The following is a 15,931-nucleotide window of genomic DNA, read 5'->3' on the forward strand; positions in this document are numbered from 1 at the left end:
GTGAGCCTCAGGTAGAACAGGGAGTGGGTCTGACCTGATTATCTTGTGCCTACCCCTCTGCTTGGTATAGTGCTTGGCACGTAGTAGCCCCTTAACTACCACAATTATTATTAACTTGACTTTTCTCCATTTAATTTAATTTATAAAGATTAGTTACCCAGCCTTTTTGCATCAAATGCACCTCAGATCTTGGTATTCTTGTGGGGCCACCATTTCTTAAGCTATTTCATTGGTGGTCTCTTCATCTGTTGAAGTATTTCTTTCCCTGTTTTTAAAAAATGGCAATGAAGTTTCATAGGAAGCAAAAAGTCCCACCTAAGATAATCAGGAAAATAGACCAACGAATGGGAACGTGGCAGTATGAGACAAGAAGTAAATGTGCGGAACTGCCTTATTATGTAATTATAAATTTCATAAGCATGCTACATATATATGGTAAAAAATACTCTTCATGTGAACTCATCCGATATCCGTGGCCTCCGAGAATGCCATTTGGCATTTACTGTTATAATGAATGAATTCTGGGGCTCTGGAGGTGTTTTGGGGTGGCTGCAATTTGCACTCCTTGTCCAGGGTTTGTCTCGGGAGAAGCTAGTCATGCTGCCAAATGGTAGCTGGTAATGGCAGAGAAGAAATCTGCTAATGCCTTAGTCAACTTCACTGAACGTAAGATCAAAACACCGAACCCCAGAGGCAAAGCCTTAGGGTGTGAACTTATTGTTGCTCTTAGTGAATAGTATATATAGTATATCTATATTATATAAATATATATATATGTAATTTTTAAATGGTATTTGTTAAGTACGTCCTCTGTGCCAGATGGTATACTAAGCAGTAGGGTAGGTACAAGCTAATCAGGTTGGACACAGTCCCTGTCCCATATGGGACTCTTAGTCTTACTCCCCATTTTTCAGATGAGGGAACTGAGGCCCAGAGAAATGAAATGACCTGCGCCAGGTCACACAACCGACAAATGGAGCTGGAATTAGAACCCAGGTCCTTCTGACTTCCAGGCCCGGATTACCCTACTTCCCAAGAAACAGCTTCTCCCATATACTTGGGAAGATGGGAAATATTAATAGAGTCAGGTCAGTGGCAGGACAGTGCAGAGATGGAAGAGGGCTTTATCAGAGGAGAAGATTCAACCACTGCACATTTGGCCTTTCATTCTTACCCTCGATCACTACTAGCCCAGGATTTGCATGAAATATAATATCTATAAGTGGAATGCATTTTTTTTTTTACTAAGCGAAGGGGAATTTGAAGGGGATAGGTTTCAGGGGGTTAGATCTTTGGCAGGCGAGCCTTCCTTTGGTTACTTTTGGCTGCGACGCCTTGTTTTCTTGCAGAGATGAAGCATCTGGCTTTTGTTATCTCAATGATGCCGTCTTGGGAATTTTGCGATTGCGACGGAAATTTGACCGAGTTCTCTACGTGGATTTGGATCTACACCACGGGGATGGTAAGGATACAGATGTTGCTACTGCTGCATTCAAAGTTATCCTCTGCTAGAACTTCTTGGATATAGCCCCAAAGCTGTCTCTCCAGGGTCTTGGGAGGATGAAATCAGACATCACATCTCTGCGTGGCTTAAGAGTAGAGCGTGGGCCTGGGAGTCAGAAGGACCTGGGTTCTAATCGTGGCTCCTCCACGTGTCTGCTGTGTGACCCTCGGCAATTCACTTCACTTCTCTGGGCCTCAGTTCCCTCATCTGAAAAAGGGGGATTAAGACTGTGAGCCCCACACGGGATGAGGGACGGTGTCTAACTTGAGTAACTTCTTCCTACGCCAGTGCTTAGAACAGAGCGTGGCACATAGTAAGTGCTCAGCAAGTAGCATGACTATTGTTATCATTATCATTGTTATCATCAAAGCTACTGTCTCGTACTTGCCCAGTTGCTTAATGCAGTGCTCAGCACACAGTAAGTGCTCAATAATTACCCCCATTTGACTGGTTGATTGAAATGCCTCCTCCCATTCAAAACTCTTCCCAGCATCCTTGAGTCAGCACTGACCATCATCATCCATGGTATTTATTGAGCGCTTACTGTGTACACAGTGCTGTACTTACCCCTCAGGAGAGTATTGAAGGCATATCTCTTCCAAGAGGCCTTCTCTAAGCCTCTAGACGGTGAGCTTGTTGTGGGCAGGGAATGTGTCTGTTTGATGTTGTATTGTTCTCTCCCAAGTGCTTAGTACAGTGCTTTGCACAAAATAAGTGTTCAATACGTATAGTCGAATGAATGAATGAAGCCCTCCTCTCCTCTTCTCCAACTCACTCCAGCGTTGCCCTGATTTGCTCCCTTTATTCATCCTCGCTCCCAGGCCCAGAGCACTTATGTACATAGGTGTAATTTAATGACCTATTTACATTTAATGTCCTTCTCTCCCTCTAGACTGTAAGCTCATTGTGGTCAAGGGATGTGTCTGTTTATTGTTGTATCGCACTCTCCCAAGTGCTTAGTACAGTGCTCTGCACACAGTAAGAGCTCTGTAATTACGACTGAATGAATACAATATAATAGAGTTGACAGCCACATTCCCTGCTCAGAACAAGTGATTAGGCTCTTGAGTTGAGAAGCAGCTTGGCTTAGTGGAAAGAAGCCGGGCTTGGGAGTCAGAGGACATGGGTTCTAATCCTGGCTCTGCCACTCTTCTGTGTGACCATGGGCAAGCCACTTCTCTGTTGCCTCAGTTTCCTCATCTGTAAAATGGGGATTAAGATGGTAAGCCCCACGAGGGACAACCCGATAACCATGTATCAACCCCAGCGCTTAGAACAATGTTTGGCACATGGTAAGCGCTTAACAAATACCGTAATTATTATCTCCCCTAGTGTTTCCTGCAGCCCTTAGTTTTCCCGGGACCTTTCCATGAGACTTTAATAAGGTGCAGTCTTGTCTTCCAGTTCTTTCTCCGTCTAAAGTCAAATTGACGGTTCTGTCCGCCTGAGGTTCAGTCAGTGCCTTCCCAGCAGGCGTTTCGCTTCATGCGGTGGTCGGGTCTCAGGCTTTTACTCCGTGCTATTAGATATTTACCCTTTACTCTTGCTTGATCCCAAAGTATCCTTCAGAAAGTTTTAATAAGAACAAAATCTCCCTTAACAACCTGCCTTGATCCCACTAATCCCCCTGCTCAGGGGGCCTTTTATTGAGAGGATTTCCCCTCAACTTTCCCTGCGCACTTTCAATCAGGAAGGCCAAGCTTGGGTGACAGCGATTCGTTAGGATTTTGCAACTGCACGGACCCGCTTAAGAACTGACCCTCCCCGTCAGGGCGTTAGGAAATTAAAGCCATCGACACCAAACGGCTTAGAAAAGAATCAGTGCTCTCAAACCTTATAAGAGTGAAGTGAGACGCCCTCCAAAGCCGCTTTCTGCACTAGAGATGTTATTTTCTACCCCCATTTTGCATTTCCTGCTTTGGCCAACTTTTATGGTGTGTTTCATTTCGGTTTATTTCCCCTCTTCCACATCACCTCCCAACCCCACCCTGTCCCACATTTGGTTCCCGTTAAAGCCTTCCATAATTTTTCCTTGTCTCATTTTGCAAAAGCTAGCCGGGTTCGAGTTCTCCTAAAAGATTCGGAGAACGGCCTTAGAACCAGGGGAACGGGGAGCTGGGTCAGCATCTCTGTCCGTAACGGCCAGTTGTGGCCTGTAGCTGGTCTGCTTGCATCTGGCCCTCCGGGCGCCAGTCGTTGAGCAGAGACCCAGATATTCATTCAGTCGGATCTATTGAGCACTTACTGTGTGTAAAGCACTGTACTAAGAGTTTGGGAGAATACAATAAAAAACAGACACATTCCCTGCCCACAGAGAGCTCACATTGTACTCTCACACTTGAGAGAGTACAGTATAACAATAGGAAGCAGCATGGGATAGTGGATAGAGCACGGGCCTGGATTCTCATCCGACTCTGCCACTTGTCTGCAGTATGTTCTTGAGCATGTCACTTCACTGGGCCTCAGATCCCTCATCTGGTAAATGGGATGAAGACGGAGATATTCGCTTAAAACCACTCCAACTTCACATTTGTCAGTCAGGCGTATTGATTGAGCGCTTACAGTTTGCAGAGCACTGTACTAGGCACTTGGGAGAGTACAGTACAACAATAAACAGACACATACCCTGCCCACAACAAGTTTACAGTCTCGAGGGGGAGATAGATATTAATATAAATAAATTGTGGATATAGACATAAGTGCTGTGGGGCTGTGAGAGGGGATGAATAAAAGGAGCGAGTCAGGAAGACGCAGGAGGGAGGGGGAGAAGTGGGACAATTATTTATCAGATTGCCAGGATCGGAGGTCCTTTTATAAAATCCCAGGCACTTATTAGACCCCCTGATTAAAGATGAAGGGCTCAGTTTTCTTTCTGCACAACAGTCGCTCCTGTACTTATTTCCTTTTCTGCTCCCTTCAGCCTTCCTCTTCCTTCCATGGCTCCTGCCATGGAATCTTTGTGAGTTGCATCAATCGATCAATCATATGCACTAAGCGCTTACTGTATGCGGAGCACTGTACTAAGCACTTGGGAGAGTATAGCGTAACAGTAGGTAGCAGCATGGCCTAATGGATGAAACACGGGCCTGGGAGTCAGAAGGACATGGGTTCTAATCCCAGTTCTGCCACTTGTCTGCTGTGTGACCTCGGGCAAGTCACTTCACATCTCTGAGTTCCCACGTCCAGAAAATGGGGATTAAGACTGGGAGCGCCATGAGGGACAGGGACTGTGTCTAACTGGATTATCTTGTATGTACCCCAGTGCTTAGAACAGTGCCTGGCACATAGTAAGCACTTAACAAATACCATAAAATTATATAACAGCCACATTCCCTGCCCACAGTGAGCTTTCAGGCTAGAGGTGTTCCATTTACAGTGAATTGAAGCGACTCTCTTGACTTTTTGTCTCCTGCTAGGTGTGGAAGATGCCTTCAGCTTCACTTCCAAAGTCATGACTGTGTCTCTGCACAAATTCTCGCCAGGATTTTTTCCAGGCAGGTGATCTATTTATTTTCATTTGGCCTTGGGATACGGAAAGCTGCTCTGAGGATTTCTGATTCCTTGATAGCCTCAAGAGGGTGGGACTTCTCAATAAACCAGCCAGCTCTCAACTATGCAGGGCTTGATTATCCAGACCCCTTGCTTCCTCTTTAAGGCTGCTTGCTTTTCGCCCTTTAATCGCTTCACAGCACCTTCACTGGGGAGGGGAATGTCAAGTCAGTATTTTTTTTCCTCATTTTTGAATAGCTCTATTAAAAGCTTTGATCTATTAGAATTCCAAACCAAATGGTGACCAGAAGATTTTTGAAATGATCTCTAACTTTCAGTGACAGGGTATTTCTTTCCTCATACATAATTGGGAATTGTGTTATGTGTTTGAACCTTCTATGAGTAGGTGCTTATGTGTAATGTCAGAAGCTGAGTTCTAAGTTACAGTGATCTTTTGTCACAGAAGAAATAAATGACTGGTGAATAAAAAGCTAGTCATGGGGCTAGGGACCCTAGGAAAATGACTGAACAATTATTTCTGAGTTATTTTCGGCCTGAATTTTTCAGTAGATTTATTCGACGATATTAGTTGTTCTAAAATCAATTACTTAGAAAATGATGTGTTAATTATTAATTATGCTAACTAGTAATTTGGAGAAGAGTGTCAGAGCTTTAAAACCAAAATGTTCTTTGGACAAGATGACCAAAGAGACAAATGTCGTTATTCTGTTGCTTCTGTAGATTTTGGTATTACTTTGCTAGAGAGAGCATGGGCCTGGGAGTCAGAGGAACTGGGTTTTAATTCCACTCCACCTCTTTCCTGCTCTGTGACTTTGGGCAAGCTACTTAACTTCTCTGGGCCTCAGTTCCGTCATCTGGAAAATGGGGATTCAATACCTGATCTCCCTCTTACTATGTGAGCCCCATGTGGAACCTGATGTTCTTGTACCTACCGCAGCGTTGGCATAGTGGCTAGAGCACAGACCTGGGAGTCAGATGATCATGGGTTCTAATCCCAACTCCACCACCTGTCTTCTGAGTGACCTTGGGCAAGTCACTTCTCTGCCCCTCAGTTACCTCATCTTTAAAACAGGAATTGAGACTGTGAGCCCCACGTGCGATAGGGACTCTGTCCAACCCAAAGTGCTTGTATTCAATCATTCATTGTCATACTTATTGCTTACTATGTGCAGAGCACCGTACTAAGCGCTTGGAAAGTACAATTCAAATTTTACCAACCCCAGTGCTTAGTACAGTGCCTGGCCCATAGTAAGCATTTAACATATGCCACAATTATTAGTAGTAGTAGTATAGTAGTACACTGCTTGACACATAGCAAGCCCTTAGCAAATGCCATTATTATTATTATTATTATCATTGTTATTGGTGCATTGTGCAAAATCTGAACCCTGGCTATATGAGTTTGCAACAGTTATCACTTTTCCATCTAATGTCAGCCTATCATGGCCAGTCACATCATTTTGTATTATTAATAATAATAATGGTATTTGTTCATCGTTTACTATGTGCCAAGCACTGTTCTAAGCAATGGATAATAACAGTCGTGTTTCTAAGTAGTGATTTTATTACCAAAGCACCCTACATTATTTAGTGATTTATTCCTTGCAACACCCCTGCGAGATAGAGTTCAGGTATTATTACCCCTCATCTGCATTGGGGGAAACTGAGGCATGGGAAGGATAAGTGACTTGCCTGAAGCGCCCCACAGCAAACGGGTGTCCGACCTGGGACTCGAATCCGGGATCGCCGGTTTTCAGGCCCGCGGCTCTTCCACCGCGCTACGCTATCCTTTATAATTTGGAACAGTCTATTTATCTTAGTGTGGGAGTTTGGCCTAGTGGAAAGAGCACGGGCCTTAGAGTCCAAGGGCCTTGCTACTATTCTCGGCTTCTCCACTTGAGTGCTCTGTGAGCTTAGGCAATTCATTTCATTTTTCTGTGCCTGTTTCCTCATTTGTAAAATAGGGATTAAGTTCTTCTCCTTCCTCCGTAGACTATGAGCCCCATGTGGGACAGGGACTGTGTCCAACCTGATTATCTTGGATCTAGTACAGCGCTGGGCACATTGTAAGCGCCTAACAAATGCCAGCAGGAGTAATAGTGACGGCAGGGGTGATGGTAGTAAGGGGGGACAAACTTTCAATTAGAAGATAGAAGTTATTAGGATCTTTAGCAAAGCTTTGCATCCTTTGATCTGCCCTAACAAGGTGGAGAACAAAATAATTCTTGGTTCCCCTGGTTTTTCTGTTTCCTGGTTTCTTTTGTGTTTTTTTAAATTTCAATCTCTTGGAAACCATCAATTCTGTGTTGTCCCATCTGCCTTCCGGTTAAAGACAATGGCAAGGCCCAGACCACTCTGATCAGCTCTTTTCGTTTCCCATCAGAGGCTTCGTCTTCAAGTCTTATGTGTCGCATACTCTTTCCGGCTGTTTACAGCGCTTCTCCTCTCACCCTTTCACAGGAACCGGGGACGTGTCTGACATTGGTTTAGGGAAGGGACGGTACTACAGCGTCAACGTGCCCATTCAAGATGGCATTCAAGATGAGAAGTATTACCAGATCTGCGAGAGGTACGACAACCGTGGTAAATTGATGGGAATGAGATTCCGTTTCTTTAGGGTCGACCGCTGTTTTTTAAGTCGAGCAGCTACTGTTTTCCAGCTACGGTTCCAAAAAAGAAACACAGAAAAGGCTGTGGCTTTTTAAGTCACACTTGGTTTGGGGTTGTGGGAGTTGCCCCTCATTTCATGAACTGTAGAGTTGTGAAATTCAAGATTTTGAGAGTGTTCTTTGCACTGCACAGTGACTTTTTGGCATGCACTCTTAACGGGTCATGGACTTTATAAAGATGAATTTTGAGCGGGTTGGGAATCGACTGCACGACACAAGATTCTTGGGCCTAATTTTGTCATCCCCCCAACCCTGGACTGGACTCTCCCAACGGTTTTGCATTTTAATTTTAATGGGCGGCCTTACCCGCTATTACCCAGTAGGCCCCACGTTATTTCTTTTTTTCCCCTCTACTTGGCATTCTTCCCAGCAGTGGGGATTAATTCACCTTCTGAAAGGGGAATCATCCTAGTAGCTGCTTCCTCAAATTTAATTTGCCTCATTCAAAGATCTAGCTTCCACTTTCATTTGTAGCAGAACTTGCAGGAAATCTTTAATGACCCAAAGTGACAGGTCCTTGATGTAAGTTTTTTAAGAAGGGCAGCGTCCCAGTCATTCATTCGTTCAGACATATTTATAGAGCACTTACTAAATGCTTGGGAAAGTACAATATAAAAATAGACAGATACATTCCCTGCCCTCAACAAGCTTACAGTCTAGATGACTAGAGTCACAGTCCCTAGCACTGGGCCGAGTCATTCGAAACTGCTTGAGTGGCAGGTGTCACTGTATCCCCTGAACCCCTTGCTGCAAGCCAATGGTTGTAGGAACCACAAATATAGTCCTCTACCCCTTGGAGACACTCTATAAATATTAACTAAATTGAATTGAGAGCTGAGAGAGATCCTTGCATGAGAGGTCTGGCGTGTAATGGAGGGAAAAATAGGAGAGAGATTTCCTTTCCCAGTAGACTTTTTAACTCAGATTTAAAGAAGATGTGTTCTAATAACAGTAGTTCTCTTTCATTATGTGTGAAAACCGCCGGGAATATTTACCTTGACTCTGGTTCTGTTTTAAGCTTTCGGCTTGAGACACGTGAGTCCCTATCATTCAATTATAGAGGCAGGTAAGGATCCTACAGTGAAAAGGATTACGGTTTAATTATAGTACATTCCTTCAGGCTTGGGATGGGGAGCGGGGGTGGGGCACTGGGTTAAGAGTCGACTTCAGCAGGTCTTCCTGGAAGTCGAGGATTTATTTTCTCGAAGTTTGACTTGAGATCATTTAGCTCTGAACCCTACCAACTCCACCCTGTTATCCCTACTGTCACCCCTTCACCCGTTTGCCCCATGATCGGAGCACTGGCAAGATGATATGCAAAACCATTCAGCTTCACTTCATCTCAGCCCCAACCGTCTTCCTCCACGCTATGGCAACGGAGCGGCCGGGGCCCAATGATAATGAAGAAGCCAAAAAAAGCCAGCTTGCTCTCGGAGTCTTAAAGCCTGTGCACTTTGAACTTACCGCTCCATAAATAACTCGGGCTTGTGTCGAGTCCTTTTGTTCTATCTGATCAACTCCTATCCCACTTCTGGGTGGTAGTGCCTAGGTATAATTGCCTATTGTTTCTGGAAGTTGAGTGACTAAGACACTAATTAAACTCCTCCGTGAATAATAGTCACACAGGCCAAAGCGTGGCATTTATTGTTCAGAGTTTGACGTCTTAAAAATCCCCCAGCGGGCACCGGAGAGCTGTGGGCAGTTCATCTGGGAAGCTGGCCTCTCTCAGCCTGAAACACTGTCCCCTCCAGAGGTCAACCGACAATGGCTCCCTCCCCATCCTCCCCTTTAGGCTTTGTTCTGAACAACGGGAGAGGGTGGCGTTACCCAAAGGCAGGGGTGGACGGGAGTAGGGAACGGTCTCAAGGGCGACTGTTCGGTGTCACAATCGGCTCCTTCTGTGACTCACCGGCTGGCGAATCCCCCAGCGCTTGAAGTCGCCAGAGGTTAGAATGGAGCTGAGCGTCATTTTAATTGAATTCTTCTTTTGGTCTTTGGTTCCCTCTGATTTAGAGGTCGGGTTTCTTTCTGTTCTCTCGTTATCCCTGAGTCATCACTGCATCCTGGAGAAACTGAACCTTTCCTTCAGCCGTTGGCTTTTAATCTTGTGCTCATCTCTAGACTGTCAGCTCGTCGCGGGAGGGGAAAGTGTCGGCTAATTCTGCTGTGTTGTACTCTCCCAAGCGCTTAGTCCGGTGCTCTGCACATAGTAAGCGCTCTTTAAGTACCTTGGACGGATCGATTGTTGGTCCTCATTCCGAAGGGTTTTCCAGATGTGTTCAGAAGCCGTAACGACTCCATTGTGGAAAAAAAGTTGCCAGTTAATCTAGAGCTGCAGGTCTACAAAAATCAAACCAACTTGAGCTCCTGACTCAGGTAGAAGGGATGCTAATTTGAGTGTCATTAGAACCCAGTTCCTTCTGACTCTCAGGCCTGCCCTTTATCCACTAGGTCATGCTGTTTCTCTGCTTTGCTGCTTTCCTTTTTGTTCTTTCAATTCCATCTTGAGGGGCTTAAAAATCAGGCAATTATAACACAATAGATATGAAACAAATTCAGTGGATTGATTCATTTCATATCGGTATTGGACGGTTAACTCTTCAATCCCTGTTCCTTTCTTTCTTCCCTACCTCGGTAGATCTCTTTATCCCTGATGGGTCAGGTTGGAGTGACCTGGCCTAGAAATAAGTGTTCAGGTCTTGCCTTCTGGATTCAGTCTCGGTACAGCTCTGAATTAACTGACATTGCTCCCAAAATAGTAATAATAACTGTGGTATTTATTGAGCACTTACTATGTGCCAAACACTGTTCTGAGCACTGGGGTAGATGCAAGGTAATCAGGTTGGACACAGTCTCTGTCCCACTTGGGGCTCACAGGTCTTAATCCCCATTTTACAGGTGAGGAAGCTGAGGAACAGAGAAGTGAAGTGACTTGCCCAGGGTCCCACAGCAGACAAGTGGCAGAGCCAGGATTGGAACCCAGGTCCTTCTGACTCCCAGGCCTGTGCTCCACCCATCAGGCCACACTGCTTTCATGGTCTGATTAGCTTCCTTCGTGTTCCCCTCCACTGGCCTGTACTGCGGAGACAGTTGTTAAAATCCAGTTGACAGAATAAGGGAATAACAAATTACAAATGAGAAAGAGAATTATGGGATTGAAAACTGGCTAATAGCTGGGGTAAAAATAAGGCAGATAGCTCATAGTTCCAGTCACCCCAGAACTCACAATCTAAGAGGCAGTGAGGACCCCACTTATTTTCCCCCCATTTTACAGATGAGGAAACTGAGACTCAGGTTAAGTGACTTGCTCAGAGTCTTACAACAGACCAGTGCCCGAACTGGACCAAGAAGTTGGATCCCTAGACCCTCAACCTATTGCGTTTTCCCCTAAGAAGTTGTAGCTTCTTTAAGAATTGACCTCCCCCAAGGTCAGACCAGAATTAGGTCCATTAGTGGTAGGGGAAGAGTGAGGGCATCGAATTAAGCACAGTAAAAAAAACAAGCAGCGTGGTGTGGTGGTTAGAGCACGGGCCTGGGAGTAAGAAGGCCATGGATTCTAATCCTGCCTCCACCACTTATCTGCTGGATGACCTTGGGAGAGTCACGTCACTTCTCTGGGCCTCAATGACCTCCTCTGGAAAATGGGAATTAAGACCATGAGCCCTATGTGGGATAGCGACTGTGTCCAACCCATTTGCTTATATTGAATTCTTCTTTTGGTCTTTGGTTATTAAAGTGCTTAACAAATACCACAAGCAGTATTATTAGTAGTAGTAGTAATATAATTATAAATAGTAATAATAATAATAATCCATATATAATGCCAAGACTTCCCTCTTTGCATTTCTGAGAGGCAGCTGTCTCAGTCCAGAAAGTTGAGCTCTGCTAGCAGAGTTCTCCTAATAATAATAATTAATGATAATAATTATGGTACTTAAGTGCTCACTATATGCCCAGCACTGGGGTAATATAGAAGATAATAAATTCAGACACATTCCCTGTCCCAACAGGGATTCACAGTCTAAATGAGATTTAGTCTCCATTTTACAGATGAGGAAACTGAGGCCCAGAGAAGTGAGGTAACATGCCCAAAGTCACCCAGCAGGCAAGTGACAGAACCGGGATTACCGCTTGGGTCCTGTGAGTCCCAGACCTGTGCTCTTTCCACTGAGGCTAGTAAACAAGTAAGCCAAAAGGAGGGTCTTGAACAGAATTCAAATTCTGGACTCATTTCTGAAGGGAGAATAAAGAGCTTCCCTCTGTTCAGCCGCCATGGGCCCAAACTGGAGGTGCTCCCTGATTGATCCGGGGATCGCCCAGGGTTTGGAGTTCTGGATTTGCACAGGGACTCTTAGGGATTTCACCCAGACGAGGTCTGGCAGCAATTGCCAGAGGCCCGGGTCTTGCATCTGGATTTCATTGGTGTGATCTGGATTTCATCGAGCAACAGGACACCGATCCTAAACGGTCCTCCAGACTCTAACGTCGGCACGCTCCAAACATATCCCGCCCCAGAAAAATAACAGTCAAGCACGAAGGGTCAGATCAATCCATCGAATTTATTTTATATCGATTATGTTATAATCGCCTGATTTTTAAGCCCCTCAAGATGGAATTGAAAGAACGGAAAGGAAAGCAGCAAAGCAGAGAAGCAGCATGACCTAGTGGATAGAGGGCAGGCCTAGGAGTCAGAAGGACCTGGGTTCTAATCCCGTATCTACCGCTTGTCTGCTGGGTGTCCTTGGGCAAGCCACTTCACTTCTCTGGGCGTCAGTTCCCTCATCTGGAAAAAGGCATATAAAGACTGGGAGCTTCCTGTAGAATGGGGACTGTGTCCAGTGTGATTAGCTTGAATCTACCCCACCATTTAATACAGTGCTTGGCACATAGTAAGCACTTAACAAATACCATCGGGAAAAAAAAAACTCCAAACACTGGGTGGCACACCCTTTTGTGTATAGTGTTTTCACCAGACCTTGATTCTTCTCCTGCCCAGCAAGTTCTGACTTTGAAGACCACATTTCAACCTGACATTCTAGGAGTCTTTCCCTGGAGAGAGAATGGTATTTATTGAGCACTTTACTGTGTGCAGAGCATTGTACCAAGTGCTTGAGAGAGTACAATATAACAGAATTGGTAGAAGCATTCATAGTGAGCTCACAGTTTAGAGGCATGAGATAAGGCTAGCATTTTCTTTTTTAGCCCACCTCCGTTCAAAAACTGGCGTAGCTTTGTTGAACAAGAGAGAGGAGATGACTTGATGACCTGTAGGGAACGGAGGAGCCACCAGCAAAAAAGGAACTTGGAACTGAAGTGTAATTGGGAGCCCCGGGCCTAGATGTAAAAGAAAAACTCGAAAAAATAAACTCCATTCAGTTCAGCCAGATAATAAATTCTTCTGGGTGGGGAGATAGTTTATCTTTGTTCTTAAACAGTGTAAAAAAAAAGCACATGTGAATGCAACGCTGGGGTGGGGCGGTTATGAATGCACATTTATATGTACATAAAAGGATACATTTGTTGACAAAAAGTTAGGAATGGCTTCGCTTTGAACAGTGCTTGGCACATAGTAAGCACTTAACAAATACCATTATTATTATTCAGTCTGCTCCTTCTCCCAGGGCTGCCACTAGCTAAGGTCTGCAGAGGCTAAATAGCTTTTTGGCTTCCAATCTGATTTTGTGCCTTAGAAATCAGAGAAGTTGGTTTCAATTTTAATAACCCATTCCCCCAACCCCTCAGTAAGTAACAAAGGGCACTTTGTTGCTCTGCCTTTTTTCTTTCCTTAAGTGAATTTTGTGCCGGGGAAAGGTAATAGATTGACAGCTTGGGAAAATGAACTTCTGCATTCCCAGAGCAGGTAGAGAACAGGCAACACAGGGCCAATTTCTCTTGACCTTCAGGGACCTCAGTAGGGTTTGAGGGGAGTTTGGTCTTTGTAATTCACTCAGCCCATTGCTCCTCCAACAGGACGGCCATTGTAGGAAGAAGGAATCTCAGTTACCATTGGGAATTAGAGCAAGACCATCAGCCCATTGTAAATGGGCTATACCCGCAGTGTGGATTGATTCAAATTTACCCTATTTAACTCTATTTCTACCACCCCAAATATTTTTAAAAATGTAAAAATTAGGGTTAAACACCCCCTAAAAAAACAAACCCAACTTGAATCTTGACTGTCTTGTGGTCAAAAAGTTGATGGTTGCTTCTGATTTCTGCCATGATCAACATGATTCATTCATTCAACAGTATTTATTGAGCACTTACTATGTGCAGAGCACTGTACTAAGCATTTGGAATGGACAATTCGGCAACAGAGAGAGACAATCCCTGTCCAATGACGGGCTTATAGTCTAACTGGGGAAGACAGACGGACAAAAACAAGACAACATAATCACGATAAATAGAATCGAGGGGATGTACACCTCATTAACAAAATAAATAGAGTAATAAAAATATATACAAATGAGCACATTGCGGAGGGGAGGGGAAGGGAGAGGGGGAGGAGCAGAGGGAATGATGAGTGTGTTGAATTGACATTTGCATTCATTGGTCAAATGAGCTTTCAGTGGGATCCTTGAAAGTTTCGGTCGCGTCTTAATGTCATCAATATTATTTTATGGGGGATTTCCATTTTCCCCACCCTGTAGAAAGTTTAGAGTTTCCTTAGGTAGCTAATTTCTTGTATGAGCATCAACTTTTTCCTCCAAAGAGAGCCCTTGCCTCAAAACCAACTGTTAGATATGTTAAGCCATTGACTTGACACAGGCGTCTTGAACCTTAAGCTCATTTTCCACATGGCTGTAGTGTCCAATCAGTCAGTCATATTTATGCTTAAAGTGCTTAAATAGTGCTTAAAGTGTGCAGAGCACTGTACTAAGCGCTTGGGAGGGTACAATATAACAAAATAGGGAAAAACGTTCCCTACCCACAACGAGTTTATAGTCTAGACGACTGTCCAGCATTTTATTTAGTCATTTTGTATAATTTGCAGATCCTGGAAAAGTGTAAAATTCCTGAAGAACCTATTGCCAGGCAGATAGGTCCAGTCGAACATTATGGAAGTACAGTGTGCAGAACACTGTGCAGGGTGCCTGGGAGAGTACCATAAAAGACACCATCCATACCTTGAGGAGTTTACAACCTAATCCAAAAAACAGGCAGTTGCAAATTGTATATGTGCAGCGAAGGCAGGAGGGAAAATACAGATGCAACTAGTCACAGGGAGAACGTGGACAAAACAATTAAACGGATGCCATACGTCACCACATTCTTAACTGTTTTGGGTGGGTGGTAGAATCCCATGACAAGGGATGGTGGAAGTCCATTGGCGAAGACCTTTTCTAGAAGGTGAGTTTTCAGGAGGACCTGGTAGAGGGGGAAAGACTTAGAGTGTGGTGGGAGTTGTAGGTGAATCACAAAGATAAAAATGAAAACCGAACTTTTAAAATTTACACCTGAATTAAAAGACTCGATAATTGGCTCCCAAATCACATTTTGTTTTAAGCCTGATGAGGTGATTATTCTAGATGTGCAGAGACCAGCTACAGAACTTGAAATGACAGGTTTCACAAGTCCTTTCTTGGGAATCAGTCAATCCATCAGTTGTATTTACTGAGCACTTAGTGTATTCAGAGCACACTGCACAAGATGCTTTGAGAGAGTACAGTATAACAGAATTGGTAGACACGTTCCCTCCTCACAACAAGCCTGCAGCTTGGACGGAATAGCGCATGCCTCAGGTTCACCGTGACATAACCTTTTAGATCAAATAGCTTGTGAAGTGTTGGTTCTTAGAATTTATCCAACACAGAGATTGGCATCAGGAAATGGTGACCAGGCCCTACTAGGAAAGAGAGGAGGATGAGGGAAGCTGGCATGGGGAGGCCCGGGCGTTCAGAGGGTGCCTTGGCCTCGGTCCCCCATGGTGCTTACAATCTTAATCCCCATTTTACAGATGAGGTAATTGAGGAACAGGACAGCAAACTGACTTGCCCAAGGTCACACGGCAGACAAGTGACGGAGCCGGGATTAGAAACAGGTCCTTCTGACTCTCAGGCCTGCGCTCTATCCACTAATCCACGCTGCTTCAGGCCTCGTGGTCCCGGGACTCTCGTCCGATTGGTCTGGTAGATTTTGATTGGGTCCAGTTGGGGTGGGAGTTTGGGGCCTGAGACGGGGAATTCGAGACTTGAAGCTCGTCGTGGTCTGCGAATGTCTGCTGTATTCCGTCTAAGGCTGCAGCTTG

The 15,931-nt window shown here is 44.7% G+C and overlaps 1 protein-coding gene across 1 annotated transcript in view; it reads left to right on the top strand.

Moving 5' to 3' along the window:
- The window catches only part of HDAC8 (histone deacetylase 8), a 121,727-nt gene that overhangs the window by 21,625 nt on the left and 84,171 nt on the right, over window positions 1-15,931 (top strand). Inside the window, exons 6-8 of the mRNA XM_007668293.3 lie at window positions 1,350-1,462; window positions 4,921-4,998; window positions 7,475-7,583. Coding sequence (XP_007666483.2) covers window positions 1,350-1,462; window positions 4,921-4,998; window positions 7,475-7,583 — 300 coding nt within the window. The remainder of the gene's footprint in view (window positions 1-1,349; window positions 1,463-4,920; window positions 4,999-7,474; window positions 7,584-15,931) is intronic.

This window comes from Ornithorhynchus anatinus, chromosome 6 (assembly GCF_004115215.2).
Source record: "Ornithorhynchus anatinus isolate Pmale09 chromosome 6, mOrnAna1.pri.v4, whole genome shotgun sequence".
Lineage (NCBI taxonomy): Eukaryota > Metazoa > Chordata > Mammalia > Monotremata > Ornithorhynchidae > Ornithorhynchus > Ornithorhynchus anatinus.